Genomic DNA, 13,940 nt, shown 5'->3' with positions numbered 1-13,940 from the left:
CACAAACTAACAAATTCACCAATCAAGACATGATATATACCACAATGACATGCAGCTAAATTATAATACACTATCTCAACTCTTTTTACACATTGCAATTAATGCAATTTTTATTATATCTTTCCACTTCCAAACAAAAATGTGGTTGGATTATTGATCGTATGATCAACCTGTGTCAATAAATCCTGGACCTTGATAGCATATATGCTTAACCATGCACACTACAGATTGATGCAAGCATGTTTTCTGTGAAGGACTGAAAATTATCATGACATGGCCATAGCATAGGTCATTATTGCTATTGTTACAGAAACACTCTTGCTTCCCACATAATTTATCCACAACAAAATATACAGGTTGCAAAGAATTTTCTAAAGGCATTACCCATCTGACAGGTTAAACATTACACTAACTAACAAGAGATGGCCAAAGGACATAAATGCAGCAAATGTTCTTTTGGTAATATATTTAAAGGTGTCAAGACGCCACATTACCGGACATTCAGATTACATGTATGTGTTGTGAACAGCAATGAAGATACCCAGTTTGTAAGCAACAATTTAAAAAAAAAAAAATTGTTGATAAACGCTTTTTCCATCATTCCCACTTCAGAATTAACTTTACAATTTCAACTGAAATCACTCCTGACCAGATTTGTGATGTATATGACTGACTAGAAGTAAAACCTGGATAAATCCAACATATAGTTGTGAATGTTGTTCAGTAAATAACTACAGTACTGATAATCCATATTAAGAGCATTGATTCGCCATCAAAATGAATTCTGTAATAACATGTCAACGGTAGCAGTGACAATCGAACACTGCAGTTTTAATGTTTCACGTGTTCACAATTTAATTAATCCATCTTTGTGAATTAAAACAAATAATAACATCGGGAATTAAAACATATTTGATCGCATTCTGTTAACAAACATAGTCGGTGTTAGCTCTGAAGACATTTCCAGCACGGGAGGGTGGGTGTGTGTGTGAATCAGTGCAGGAAGGATAGATGGTGGTGGTGGTGGGGGGCTTGAGAAGGCAATCGGTGGATTGGATGGATTGAGGCTGGGGAATTAGTGCATGGTGGTTGGAGTAGGTAGTAAAATTGTGAGGGGGTGACAGTGGGTTGAATGGGGGTGGGGGTCTGTGCAGGATGGATGGGGGGAGCAGTGCTGGATGCAGTCCTAAAATTCCTAGGGTTGGACAGGCTAGATGCAGGAAGATTATTCCCGATGTTGGGGAAGTCCAGACCTAGGGGTCACAGTTTAAGGATAAGAGGGAAGTCTTTTGGGACCGAGATGAGAAAATCATTTTTTACACAGAGAGTAGTGAATCTGTGGAATTCTCTGCCACAGAAGGTAGTTGAGGTCAGTTCATTGGCTATATTTAAGAGGGAGTTAGATGTGGCCCTTGTGGCTAAAGGGATCAGGGGGTATGAAGAGAAGGCAGGGATGGGATACTGAGTTGGATGATCAGCCATGATCATATCAAATGGCGGTGTATTTTCAATGTTTCTATAAAGGGGAGGAGCAGTGCAGGATGGATGGGAAGGGGGGGGTCAGTACAGGATCAATTGAGGGAACTAGTGTAAGATTGATGGGGAATGGCAGGATAATCAATGTGAGGTGGATAGGGAGATCAGAGCAGGAGTGGTTTGTGAGGGGGGGGGGGGGGTAGATGAGGAGGGGAGCACAGGATGTCAGTGAGGACTAAATAGAGGCAGGAATGGGGATCAGTGCGGGATGGAGAGGAGGTGTCTCATGATGAGGGGAGTGGAGAGGGGCGTACAAGAGAGAGAGAGAAAGGATGTGGGAAGGAAGGCCAGCGTTCCTCGGACAGCACCGACATCATCGCTGTCTTGGCCGTCCCTGTCAGGCACGGCAATCGCTATCAAAATAGAGTGGACCGGCGGACAGAATATCTGGGCTGCCGCGCGCGCGCACACTCACGCGAGGATTCGGAGGTCCCGTGAACGGTAAATTCAGCTCAATCCAGCGCTAAATGTAGCTGAACTCTGCCCGTCTCGCCTACAGCCCTGTCTCAATCCAGACAGGGACAGGCAGAGTGAGCTGGGTTTAGCGCTGCTTCTCTGCGGTGGCTGTGGGCCTAGGGGCACCGCTCCAGTCTGACTCCCGACATTGCTGTGTCGACATCTTGGGCGGGGACGGGGATGGTCCAGTGGCGGTTCGGCAGCGATTTCAGCGCCGGACACCGGGATCAGTCCTGGCTGCAGTGCAGGGCTGCCGAGAGTGTTTTGGCTCGTCTCCCTCCAATCACCGCTCTCTATCCTCAGCTCCCACCCGCCCCTTCCGCCTCTGACCGACACCTCCCTCCTCCAAGGGTTTGCTTTGGCAGAGTGACAGCAGTGGCCGTTATCAGGCAGGGCAGGGAGCAGGAGGAGGGGGAGTAGCTGGGGCCGCTGCTGCTGCTGTCCAGGGCCCGTCATTCGCTCCGACCCTCCGTCAAACCACACTTCGATCTACGGTATAAACCAAGTTGCCAAGCCGGGCAAAATGACTCGCCGTTTAGGTTGCCCGGAGGCACTTTGAGTGGTCAGTGGCACCCGGGCAACCGTGAATTTCGAGCCCTGATATCCCTACAGCTAATTTTAAGTTAAATTCTCATTGCTACATTAATCAGTTCACTTCAGCATCAAGTTTGAGTTCATTTTAAATGAGGCTCTTCTGTAGGACAACGATTAGAAAATATACTATAATTATAAGTTAACTTAATACCTTTTGCTCCTTCAAGGCCAGGTGACATGGTACAGATTTGAGTACTGCTTTATAGACTCGGCAAAAAGTCAGTTTACCAGAAAGGATTGTTGCTAATCATCTGCACTTTCGTTGATGCACCCTATTTACACCTCAGGGTTCCTCTTGTATTTCTCGTAGGCAAACTCCTCAGTGTGAGCTCGGTCATTGCACACTGCAATTAAATCAATTTCCAGTTGAAACGGTCCATTCACTTTATCGCCCAGGGTGAATCCAATGGTGCTCACCTGTAATTAAAACAAGGTCGCTGTTTTCTATGGTGAGCAGACTATATGGCTTTAGTTAATCTAAACATTTCAATTCGGGGACCTCTATAGTCAAATATGATCAGCCCATGGTTTTGTGCCAACAATTAGTGTTACGTTATAACCAAGCAGTCAGTCTACAGTTCTCACCCCTTATACTAACAAAGTACAGAAAGATGCTTTTCCAGACAGCCTTCTCCATGCAATGACAATGCTCTGCAGGTGCCATCAATGTAAGAGACTCAAATAATGGCTATTGACATTGTAAACTATCAGAGGGGCAATGTTGGGAAAGTTTAACAAATGTAAAATTATAAATTGCTGCATCAGCAGAGGTAGCTGTTCCAGATGCTCATGTGCTGGAAACAAGACATAATGGTCACCCCAAACACATTCTTGCTCTACGTAGAGCCTTCAGCCCAACTTGCCCACACCGACTAACATGTCCCAACTACACCAGTCCCACCTGCCTGCGTTTGATCCATCTCCCTCCAAACCTGTCCTACCCATGTACCTGTCTAACTGTTTCTTAAATGTTGGGATAGTCCCTGCCTCAACTACCTCCTCTACAGCTTAAACACAAAATGCTGGAGTAACTCAGCGGGTCAGGCTGCATCTCTGGAGGAAGGAATGGGCTTGTTCCATGCACCCACTACCCTTTGTGAGAAAAAGTTACCCATCTAATTCCTATTAAATCTTTCCCCTGCACCATACACCTGGCCTCTGGTCCTCGGTTTGCCTACACTGGGGAAAAGACTGTGCGTCTACCTGATCTATTCTTCTCATGATTTTACACACCTCAATAAGATCACCCCTCATCCTGTGCTCCAAGGAATAAAGTCCCAGCCTACTCAACCTCTTTCTATAATTCAGACCCTCTCGGCCTGGCAACATCCTTGTAAATCTTCTCTATACCATTTCCAGCTTGACATCTTTCCTATAACATGGTACCCAGAACTGAACACAATACTCGAAATCCTCACCAATGTCTTGTACAACTGCAGCATGACCTCCCAACTTCTATACTCAACACTCTGACTGCTGAAGGCCAATGTGCCAAATGCCTTTTTGACCACCCTACTTGCGACTCCATCTTCAAGGAACCATGTACCTGCACTCCTAGATCCCTCTGTTCCACAATACTCCCCAGAGCACTACCATTTACTGTGCAGGTCCTGCCCATGTTAGGCTTCACAAATTGCAACACCTCACATTTCTCTGTATTAAATTCCATCAACCCTTCCTCAACGCTCCTGGCCAATCGATCACGATCATGCTGCAGTTTTTCACATCTCAGCTTGTTACAGGTCCACCACCAATTTTCTGGCATCCTCAATTCTAGAGTCTTTCTGGATTATCCATTTTGCCGGACCAACAGGACACGGCCTCCGAGAAGAACCAAAACAATCCTTGGCAGTCGAGGAGCCGAGATATTGGCCTGTAATGTTGGCCTCAGAAGTCGCCTCTAGAAATGGGACTGCCAGTTCCGGCAGGGTCTGATTTTCTGAGCCTCAGCTGCGGAAGAGGCAACGGGAACGGATCTGCTGAGACTAATCAGAGGCTTCCAGTCCCCCACAAAATCGACCTACTACCACCACCACCCTCTGCTTCTGATTGTGAAGCCAATTCTGTATCCAATCAGCCACTACTCCATAGATCCCATGCAATCCCACCTTCCAGAGCAGCAGATCATGTGGAACCTTATCAAAGATCTTACTGCAGTCTATATAGACTGTCGCTGGCCTTGCCCTCGTTTACCTTCTTGGCTACCTCTTCAAATACTGTCAACTTTCCTCTCTGTCCATAACACCAGCAATTTTTACACCATTCACAAAGTTATTAATCATTCATCTAAGTGATGTTGTATATCATTACACAGAATAGTGGGAACTATACGCCGGTTAATCTGACTTCAGTGGTTGGTAAGTCCATTATAAAGGATGAAGTTAGAGTACTTAGAAGTTCACAACAAAATATGCCGGTCAACATGGCTTTGTGAAGGGGAGGTCTTGCTTGACAAATTTGCTGGAATTCTTTGAAGAAGTAAATAGCAGGACAGACAAAGGAGGGTCAGTAGATGTTGTTTACTTAGATTTTCAGAAAGCCTTTGATAAGATGCCACATGAGGCTACTAAGGAAGATGAGAGCCCACGGTATCAAAGGGCAGATACAAACATGGATAGCTAGTTGGCTGGATGGCAGAAGGCAGAGTGGCAATAAAGGGGGCTTTCTCTGGTTGGCTGCCAGTGACTAGCGGAGTTCCGCAGGGGTCGGTGTTGGGGCCGCTACTTGTCACGTTGTATATTCATGATTTGGATGAGGGGTTTGAAGGCTTTGTGACCAGATTTACGGATGATACGAAAATAGGTGGAAGGGCAGGTATTGTGGAGAAAGCAGGGACTCTGCAGAAGGACTTGGACAGGTTGGGAGAGTGGGCAGAGAAGTGGCAGATGGAATATGGTGTAGCAAAGTGTGGAGTCATACATTTTGGTAGCAGGAATAAAGTCGTAGACACAAGAAATCTGATGTGCAAAGAGACTTGGGAGTGCTGGTGCACCATTCCCAAAAAGTTAATCTGCAAGTTGAATCGGTAGTAAAGAAAGCAAACTCAATGCTAGCATGTATTTCAAGAGGGCTTGTATACAAAAACAACGATGTAATGCTGAGGCTCTATAAGGCGTTGGTCAGGCCGCATTTGGAATATTGTGAACAATTTTGGGCACCATATCTGAGGAAGGATGTGCTGGCTCTGGAGAGGGTCCCGAGGAGGTTCACAAGATTGATCCCAGGAATGAGTAGGTTAACATATGATGAGCGATTTTCGGCACTGGGCCTGGAGTTTAGAAGAAAGAGAGGGGACCTCATTGAAACATGCAGAATAATGAAAGGCTTGGATAGAGTGAATGTGGAGAGGATATTTGCATTGGTGGGAGAGTCTAGGACTAGAGGTCATAGCCTCAGAATTAAATTACGTTCTTTTAGGAAGGCGATGAGGAGGAATTTCTTTAGTCAGATGGTGGTGAATCTGTGGAACTCATTGCCACAGAAACTGTGGCCATCAGTGGATATTTTTAAAGCAGAGATAGTTAGATTCTTGATTAGTACAGGTGTCAGGGGTTATGGGGAGAAGCCTGGAGAATGGAGTTCAGAGGGAGAGATAGATCAGCCATTATTGAATGGCGGAGTAGACTTGATGGGCCGAATGGCCTAATTCTACTCCTATCACATGACCTTATGGTGCGATGTTTTCACTGCTGCGATCATCTGGAACGAGGGCATGGAAGTTTTTTCTTGCAGAAAGTGGCAAGGTTCTGAAATTCTCGACACCAGTCGTGGAAGTTGGATCCTCAGAAGTATTTAATGTAGTGATCGATCATTTCTTGAGAGTGAAGAATTGAGGGCTTCGGTGAGCTGGTACAGAATGGTGCCAACACCTGCTGTTATTTCCTTGTGCTAGAGGTGTTGGTGGAAACAGGAACTCCCATCTCACTCGAACATTACATTGGGAACCCTGACCTGTGGGGCTACAAACCCAGTGATGGAATTAGGCTGGGGAATTGATAACGGATGCACTGGTCTGAATGGGCTCTCCTGCGCTATAAATCTTCTATTAACTGATGAAAACATTCTGACTAGTGAACGTTGATTTCCTACCTTATCCAGCCATAATGGATGCTGGTTGTCTTGGACACGTCCTTGACTGGACAAAAAGAACTTGGAGAACGGAATCTGAAAAACAGCAAACAGGAGACTTTAAGGATTTTATTTGGAGCAAGAGACTGTTGGAGCAGTTTTGATTTAGCAGACAGACTCTTGTAACAAGTAGTGTTACAATTTTGCAAAACACTCATTATCACGGCAGTAAAAAATAATAAAAAGATTTGTTTACTTGCTCCGAATGATCTTAGTCGGTGGGGGAACCAGATTCTTTGTTTTGTCTAATTGCAAATCTTATCAATGTGGTTATTCATGATAACTGATAAGTCTACCGTTACCCCCAAGTACTTAAGTGAAGACACCTGCTTGATTTTTTGTTATTGGTGACAAGTGAAACTTTATGAGAGTCAGATGGTGAGCCTAATACAATTTCATCTGTTTTAACCATATAACCAATTACAGCACGGAAACAGGCCATCTCGGCCCTACAAGTCCGTGCCAAACAAATTTTTTTTTCCCCTTAGTCCCACCTGCCTGCACTCGTACCATAACCCTCCATTCCCTTCTCATCCATATGCCTATCCAATTTATTTTTAAATGATACCAATGAACCTGCCTCCACCACTTCCACTGGAAGCTCATTCCACACCGCTACCGCTCTGAGTAAAGAAGTTCCCCCTCATATTACCCCTAAACTTCTGTCCCTTAATTCTGAAGTCATGTCCTCTTGTTTGAATCTTCCCTATTCTCAAAGGGAAAAGCTTGTCCATATCAACTCTGTCTATCCCTCTCATCATTTTAAAGACCTCTATCAGGTCCCCCCTTAACCTTCTGCGCTCCAGAGAATAAAGACCTAACTTATTCAACCTATCTCTGTAACTTAGTTGTTGAAACCCAGGCAACATTCTAGTAAATCTCCTCTGTACTCTCTCTATTTTGTTGACATCCTTCCTATAATTGGGCGACCAAAATTGTACACCATACTCCAGATTTGGTCTCACCAATGCCTTGTACAATTTTAACATTACATCCCAGCTTCTATACTCAATGCTCTGATTTATAAAGGCTAGCATACCAAAAGCTTTCTTTACCACCCTATCTATATGAGATTCCACCTTCAAGGAACTATGCACGGTTATACCCAGATCCCTCTGTTCAACTGTATTCTTCAATTCCCTACCATTTACCATGTACGTCCTATTTTGATTTGTCCTGCCAAGGTGTAGCACCTCACATTTATCAGCATTAAACTCCATCTGCCATCTTTCAGCCCATTTTTCCAAATGGTCTAAATCACTCTGTAGACTTTGGAAATCCTCTTCATTATCCACAACACCCCCTATCTTGGTATCATCTGCATACTTACTAATCCAATTTACCACACCTTCATCCAGATCATTGATGTACATGACAAACAACAAAGGACCCAACACAGATCCCTGAGGCACCCCACTAGTCACCTGCCTCCAACCCGATAAACAGCCATCCACCATTACCCTCTGGCTTCTCCCATTCAGCCACTGTTGAATCCATCTTGCTATTCCTGCATTTATACCCAACAGTTGAACCTTCTTAACCAACCTTCCATGAGGAACCTTGTCAAAGGCCTTACTAAAGTCCATATAGACAACATCCACTGCTTTACCCTCGTCAATTTCCCTAGTAACCTCTTCAAAAAATTCAAGAAGATTAGTCAAACATGATCTTCCAGGCACAAATCCATGTTGACTGTTCCTAATCATACCCTGTTTATCTAGATGCTTATATATATTATCTCTAAGTATCTTTTCCATTAATTTGCCCACCACTGAAGTCAAACTAACAGGTCTATAATTGCTAGGTTTACTCTTAGAACCCTTTTTAAACAATGGAACAACATGCGCAGTACGCCAATCCTCGGGGACTATTCCCGTTTCTAATGACATTTGAAATATTTCTGTCATAGCCCCGGCTATTTCTACACTAACTTCCCTCAATGTCCTAGGGAATATCCTGTCAGGACCTGGAGACTTATCCACTTTTATATTTTTCAAAAGTGTCAGTACTTCTTTTACTTTGAACCTCATAGTATCCATAGCTACTCTACTAGTTTCCCTTACCTCACATAATTCAATATCCTTGGTGAATACCGAAGAAAAAAATGTGTTCAATATCTCCCCCATCTCTTTTGGCTCTGCAGATAGCTGTCCACTCTGTCTCTCCAATGGACCAATTTTATCCCTCGTTATCCTTTTGCTATTAATATAGCTGTAGAAACCCTTTGGATTTACTTTCGCCTTACTTGCCAAACTATATTCACCCCCGTGCTCCCTTCCGACCCACACCAAGAAATCATCCTCATGGAACTTTGGTGGCAAAAGCAAGGGGGCAGATTATTATCTCAATTGGGTTAGGCTAGGTAAGGGGGAGATACAGCGAGACCTGGGTGTCCTTGTACACCGGTCACTGAAATAGCTGTAGAAACCCTTTGGACTTACTTTCACCTTACTTTTCTTTATGTTAATCTCAAGGGCATTATTTTCAGTGCACTTGACCAATTTGTTCACGCCGAGTTGGTGCAGATGTTAGAAATATAGAAAATAGGTGCAGGAGGAGGCCATTCGGCCCTTCGAGCCAACACCGCCATTCATTGTGATCATGGCTGCTCGTCCCCAATCAATAACCCGTGCCTGCCTTCTCACCATATCCCTTGATTCCACTAGCCCCTAGAGCTCTATCTAACTCTCTCTTAAATTCATCCAGTGACTTGGCCTCCACTGCCCTCTGTGGCAGGGAATTCCACAAATTCACAACTCTCTGGGTGAAAACGTTTTTTCTCACCTCAGTCTTAAATGGCCTCCCCTTTATTCTAAGACTGTGGCCCCTGGTTCTGGACTCACCCAACATTGGGAACATTTTTCCTGCATCTAGCTTGTCCAGTCCTTTTATAATTTTATATGTTTCTATAAGATCCCCCTCATCCTTCTAAACTCCAGTGAATACAAGCCTAGTCTTTTCAATCTTTCCTCATATGACAGTCCCACCATCCCAGGGATCAATCTCGTGAACCTACGCTGCACTGCCTCAAACACAAGGATGTCTTTCCTCAAATTAGGAGACCAAAACTGTACGCAATACTCCAGATGTGGTCTTACCAGAGCCCTATACAACTGCAGAAGAACCTCTCTACTCCTATACTGAAATCCTCTTGTTATGAAGGCCAACATTCCATGAGCTTTCTTCACTGCCTGCTGTACCTGTTCGCCAACTTTCAGTGACCGGTGTACAAGGACACCCAGGTCTCGCTGTACCTCCCCCATTTACCTAACCTAACCCAATTGAGATAATAATCTGCCCCCTTGCTTTTGCCACCAAAGTTCCATGAAGATGATTTCTTGGTGTGGGTCGGGGGTGAATATATGGAGACATTGGAGAAGCTAGGTTGAAGATTCAGGGAGGAAGATTTGAGATCGCTGGGAGGGGCACCTTCCTGCAAACAATCATAGGTCATGGATTCAACATGACAAGGAAAAGACAAGAACTTCTTCCCTACCCAAAGAAGACTGCACTGATCTGGAATAGATCTGCACAGCACATAATGAAATAGAGCAACGTTGGCATAGTTTTGTTAAGGGGAGATTTTTGCCTGGCGAATCTGTTTGAATTCTTGGAGGAATTAACCAGCAGGATAGACAAGGGAGAGTCAGTGGATGTTAAGCAAGATAGGAGCCCATGGTATTGAAGATGTTTACGAGAGTGATCCCAGGGATGATTGGGTATAACCATATAACAATTACAGCACGGAAGCAGGCCATCTCGGCCCTACAAGTCCGTGCCGAACAACTTTTTTTCCCTTTGTCCCACCTGCCTGCACTCATACCATAACCCTCCATTCCCTTCTCATCCATATGTCTATCCAATTTATTTTTAAATGATACCAATGAACCTGCCTCCACCACTTCCACTGGAAGCTCATTCCACACCGCTACCACTCTCCGAGTAAAGAAGTTCCCCCTCATATTACCCCTAAACTTCTGTCCCTTAATTCTGAAGTCATGTCCTCTTGTTTGAATCTTCCCTATTATCAAAGGGAAAAGCTTGTCCACATCAACTCTGTCTATCCCTCTCATCATTTTAAAGACCTCTATCAAGTCCCCCCTTAACCTTCTGCGCTCCAGAGAGTAAAGACCTAACTTATTCAACCTATCTCTGTAACTTAGTTGTTGAAACCCAGGCAACATTCTAGTAAATCTCCTCTGTACTCTCTCTATTTTGTTGACATCCTTCCTATAATTGGGCGACCAAAATTGTACACCATACTCCAGATTTGGTCTCACCAATGCCTTGTACAATTTTAACATTACATCCCAGCTTCTATACTCAAGGTATGAGGAGCGTTCGAAGACTCTGGGTTTGTACTTACCGGAGTTTAGAAGATTTGAGGCAAAACTCATTGAAACTTAGCGAATAATGAAAGGGCTGGATAGAGTGAATGTGGGAGAGTCTAGGGCCAGAGGGCACAGCCTCAGAATTAAAGGACGTTCCTTTAGAATGTAGACGAGGGTGATGAATCTGTAAATTCATTGTCACAGATGACAGTGGAGGCCAAGTCATTGGGTATTTTAAAACAAAACGGAGACTGATAGGTGTTTGATTAGTCAGGGCATTGAAGATCACAGGGAGATGGCAAGGGAATGGGGTTGAGAGAGAAATAGGTCAGCCATGGAGCGGACTCAATGGGCCAAATGGCCTAATTCTGCTTCTTTGTCTGGAACTTAGGATTTGGGAGTGTTATCACACTCACAGTGTTATCACACTCCCAAATCCTAAATTCCACAAGACAAAAAAGCAGAATTAGGCCATTTGGACTTTAGACTTCTAACCCTGTGGCATTCCTGGTAACATTATACCTGCCACATGGATGCATTTCCACTAGGGTTCCTGTACCCTGACTAACACTAGGGTCTTCTGGTGAGAATTCCTGAGAAGACAGCTCACCTTCACATCCTGCCAGTAGGGACCTCCCCTGGTGAACATGAAATAGTTGTAGAGGTCCTTCTTGTGGTGGGTGAAGTACATGCCGCTGCTGATGTTCACCATCCAGGGCCGTCCATCGCCGCGGATGCGGAGGTACAGTGTGTTAAAGTTCGACAAGTCGTAGAACCTCTTCAAGTCAAAGGGCCCCTGCAACAGAGACAGTGCAACAGCAATCAACAGAAGCTGTTGGATAAAAGTGAGGGGATGGTAAGGAGCTGGAAGGGGAGAGGGGGATGGGGGGGGGGGGGGGGAAGGAAATAGTAGGATCAACACCAAAGTGGGTGATATTGTAGATAGTCAGAATTACAGGACGTTCTTTTAGGAAGGAGATGAGGAATTCCTTTAGTCAGAGGGTGGTGAATCTGTGGAATTCTTTGCCACAGAAGTCAGTGGATATTTTTAAGGCAGATAGATAGATTATTGATTAGTACGGAGGTTACGGAGAGAAAGCAGGAGAATGGGGTTAGGAGGGAGAGATAGATCAGCCATGATTGAATGGCAAACTTGATGGGCTGAATGGCCTAATTCCTATTCCATTTGACAGTGAAGATGGTTGTGAAAAATTACAGAGGGATCTTCATCGGTTGGGCAGGTCGGCCGAGTTAGATGGAATTGAATAGAGAGAAGTGCGAGGTGTTACATTTTAGGCAGTCGAACAAGGGTAGGACCAACACAGTGAATGCCTGGGCTCTGGGGAGTGTTGTAGATCAAATGTAGATACCTAGTTCCTTGAATGTGGGATCACAGGTAAAAAGGCTTTTGGCACATTGGCCTTCATCAGTTAAAGTATTGAGTAGAGAAGTTGAGAGGTCATGTTACAGTTGTATAAGACATTGATGAAGCCACATTTAGAGTATTGTGTTTGATTTGGTCACCATGTTATAAGAAAGAAGTTGTCCAGCTGGAAAGTGTGCAGAGAGATTTAAGAGAATGTTACCAGGACTCAACTGCGTGAGCTAAAGGGAGAGGTTGAGCAGGCAACAACTTTATTCCTTGGTGTGCAGGAGGATGAGGGGGGTGTGTGGAAGGGGATGGGGGAAGAGGGGGGGGGGGGGGGGGAATGCGGGAGTGGGAAGGGGGTAGGGGGAGTGGAAGTGGGTGAGTATGGGAAAGGGGTGGGGGGGGGGAGTGGGCAGAGGGTGGGAATGGGGTGAGGGGGAATAGGAAAGGGGTGGGGAGGGTGGGAATGGGGTGAGCAGGAATAGGACGGGGGTGAGAGGGTGTGGGAAGGGGGTGGGGTGGAGTGGGAAGGGGCTGAGGGTGGGAACGGGGAAGAGGGTGGGAATGGGGAAGAGGGTGGGGAGTGGGAAGGGAGTGGGGGTGGTTTGGGAAGAGGGTGGGGGAGTGGGAAGGGGGTGAGGGGGTGAGGGTTGTCTCTGTAGTACAAGGACAATTAAAGGGGGTGAGAATGGGAATCTGAATCTGTGGAGAGAGGGGTGATGGAATACTATGAGGGGGGAGAAAGGGGAGGGTATAATCTTTGGTGGGCAGGGAGTTGCGTTGTGACTGACTGACTGACCTGGGGCGGCGAGGAGCGCAAGGTGCAGTAGCCGCTGTAGCGAGTCAGCCCGTCCCGGGGCGGCTCTGTGTTCAGGCGGCCGCTCAGTAGCGCCGAGCTGCCGTTGTCGGCCACCCCGAGCCGGGCGCTGCTGCGGCCGCCGATGTCGCGGTCGCTGGACACGGCCCATCCCTGCAGACTGGGTGCCCCCTGGAAGTGCCAGAGGACGCGGCTCTCGGCCCGTAGTTCCTGCTCGCCGGGGCCGCGGATCCGCGCCGCCACCTCGGCCCGCAGCAGCTGCCAGTGCCGCTGCACCGACTCCACGCCGGCCCGCAAGTCCCAGCGCCTCCGCTGCTCTGCCGGCACCCCCGATGCTGCTGCAGCCTCAGCTCCAGCCTCAGCCCCAGCCCCAGCCCCGGGACCCCGGTAGCAGCGGCTCCAGCTCCCCGCCCGCAGCGCCCCAGCCCCGGCTCCAACCCGCAGCCACACCGCCATCTGCAGCAAGAAGCACAGCCTCCCTCCCACAGAGGAGGCGGTCAACAGGCGAATGACACAACACGCTGCATCTGCTCCAATTAGATGTTTTGCACAAAGTGCATCAAGATTAAAGATACTTTATTGTCATGTGTCCCAGATAGTAGCAATGAAATTCTTGCTTTGCTTCAGCACAACACAATATACTGTAGGCATAAATACAGAACAGATCAGCGAGTCCATATACCATTTGTATAAGTATATACACACATAA

At 46.1% G+C, this 13,940-nt stretch overlaps 1 protein-coding gene across 1 annotated transcript; it reads right to left on the bottom strand.

The window, feature by feature from the left end:
• Window positions 1–80: 80 nt before the first annotated feature.
• ndufaf1 (NADH:ubiquinone oxidoreductase complex assembly factor 1) lies at window positions 81–13,702 on the bottom strand. Its single transcript, XM_055641053.1, has 4 exons — window positions 13,214–13,702; window positions 11,656–11,841; window positions 6,676–6,750; window positions 81–3,003 (listed from the first exon to the last, which is right to left on the bottom strand). Exons 1-4 carry the CDS (start codon window positions 13,685–13,687, stop codon window positions 2,863–2,865), a joined length of 876 nt encoding a protein of 291 aa, XP_055497028.1. The 5' UTR covers window positions 13,688–13,702; the 3' UTR covers window positions 81–2,862.
• Between the last annotated feature and the right edge of the window lie 238 nt (window positions 13,703–13,940).

The sequence above is a fragment of the Leucoraja erinacea genome, chromosome 9 (assembly GCF_028641065.1).
Source record: "Leucoraja erinacea ecotype New England chromosome 9, Leri_hhj_1, whole genome shotgun sequence".
Taxonomy (NCBI): domain Eukaryota; kingdom Metazoa; phylum Chordata; class Chondrichthyes; order Rajiformes; family Rajidae; genus Leucoraja; species Leucoraja erinaceus.
The sequence above is the reverse complement of the archived record's forward strand: the minus strand, read 5'-3'. Positions and strand labels throughout refer to the sequence as shown.

Coding starts and splice junctions, on each gene's coding strand:
- ndufaf1 (XM_055641053.1), bottom strand. CDS start 13,687: ATGGCGGTGTGGCTGCGGGTTGGAGCCGGGGCTGGGGCGCTGCGGGCG. Junction 6,751..11,655: donor CCTACTGGCAGGATGTGAAG/GTGAGCTGTCTT, acceptor GCTGTTTTTCAG/ATTCCGTTCTCCAAGTTCTT. Junction 3,004..6,675: donor ATCCATTATGGCTGGATAAG/GTAGGAAATCAA, acceptor TTTTAATTACAG/GTGAGCACCATTGGATTCAC.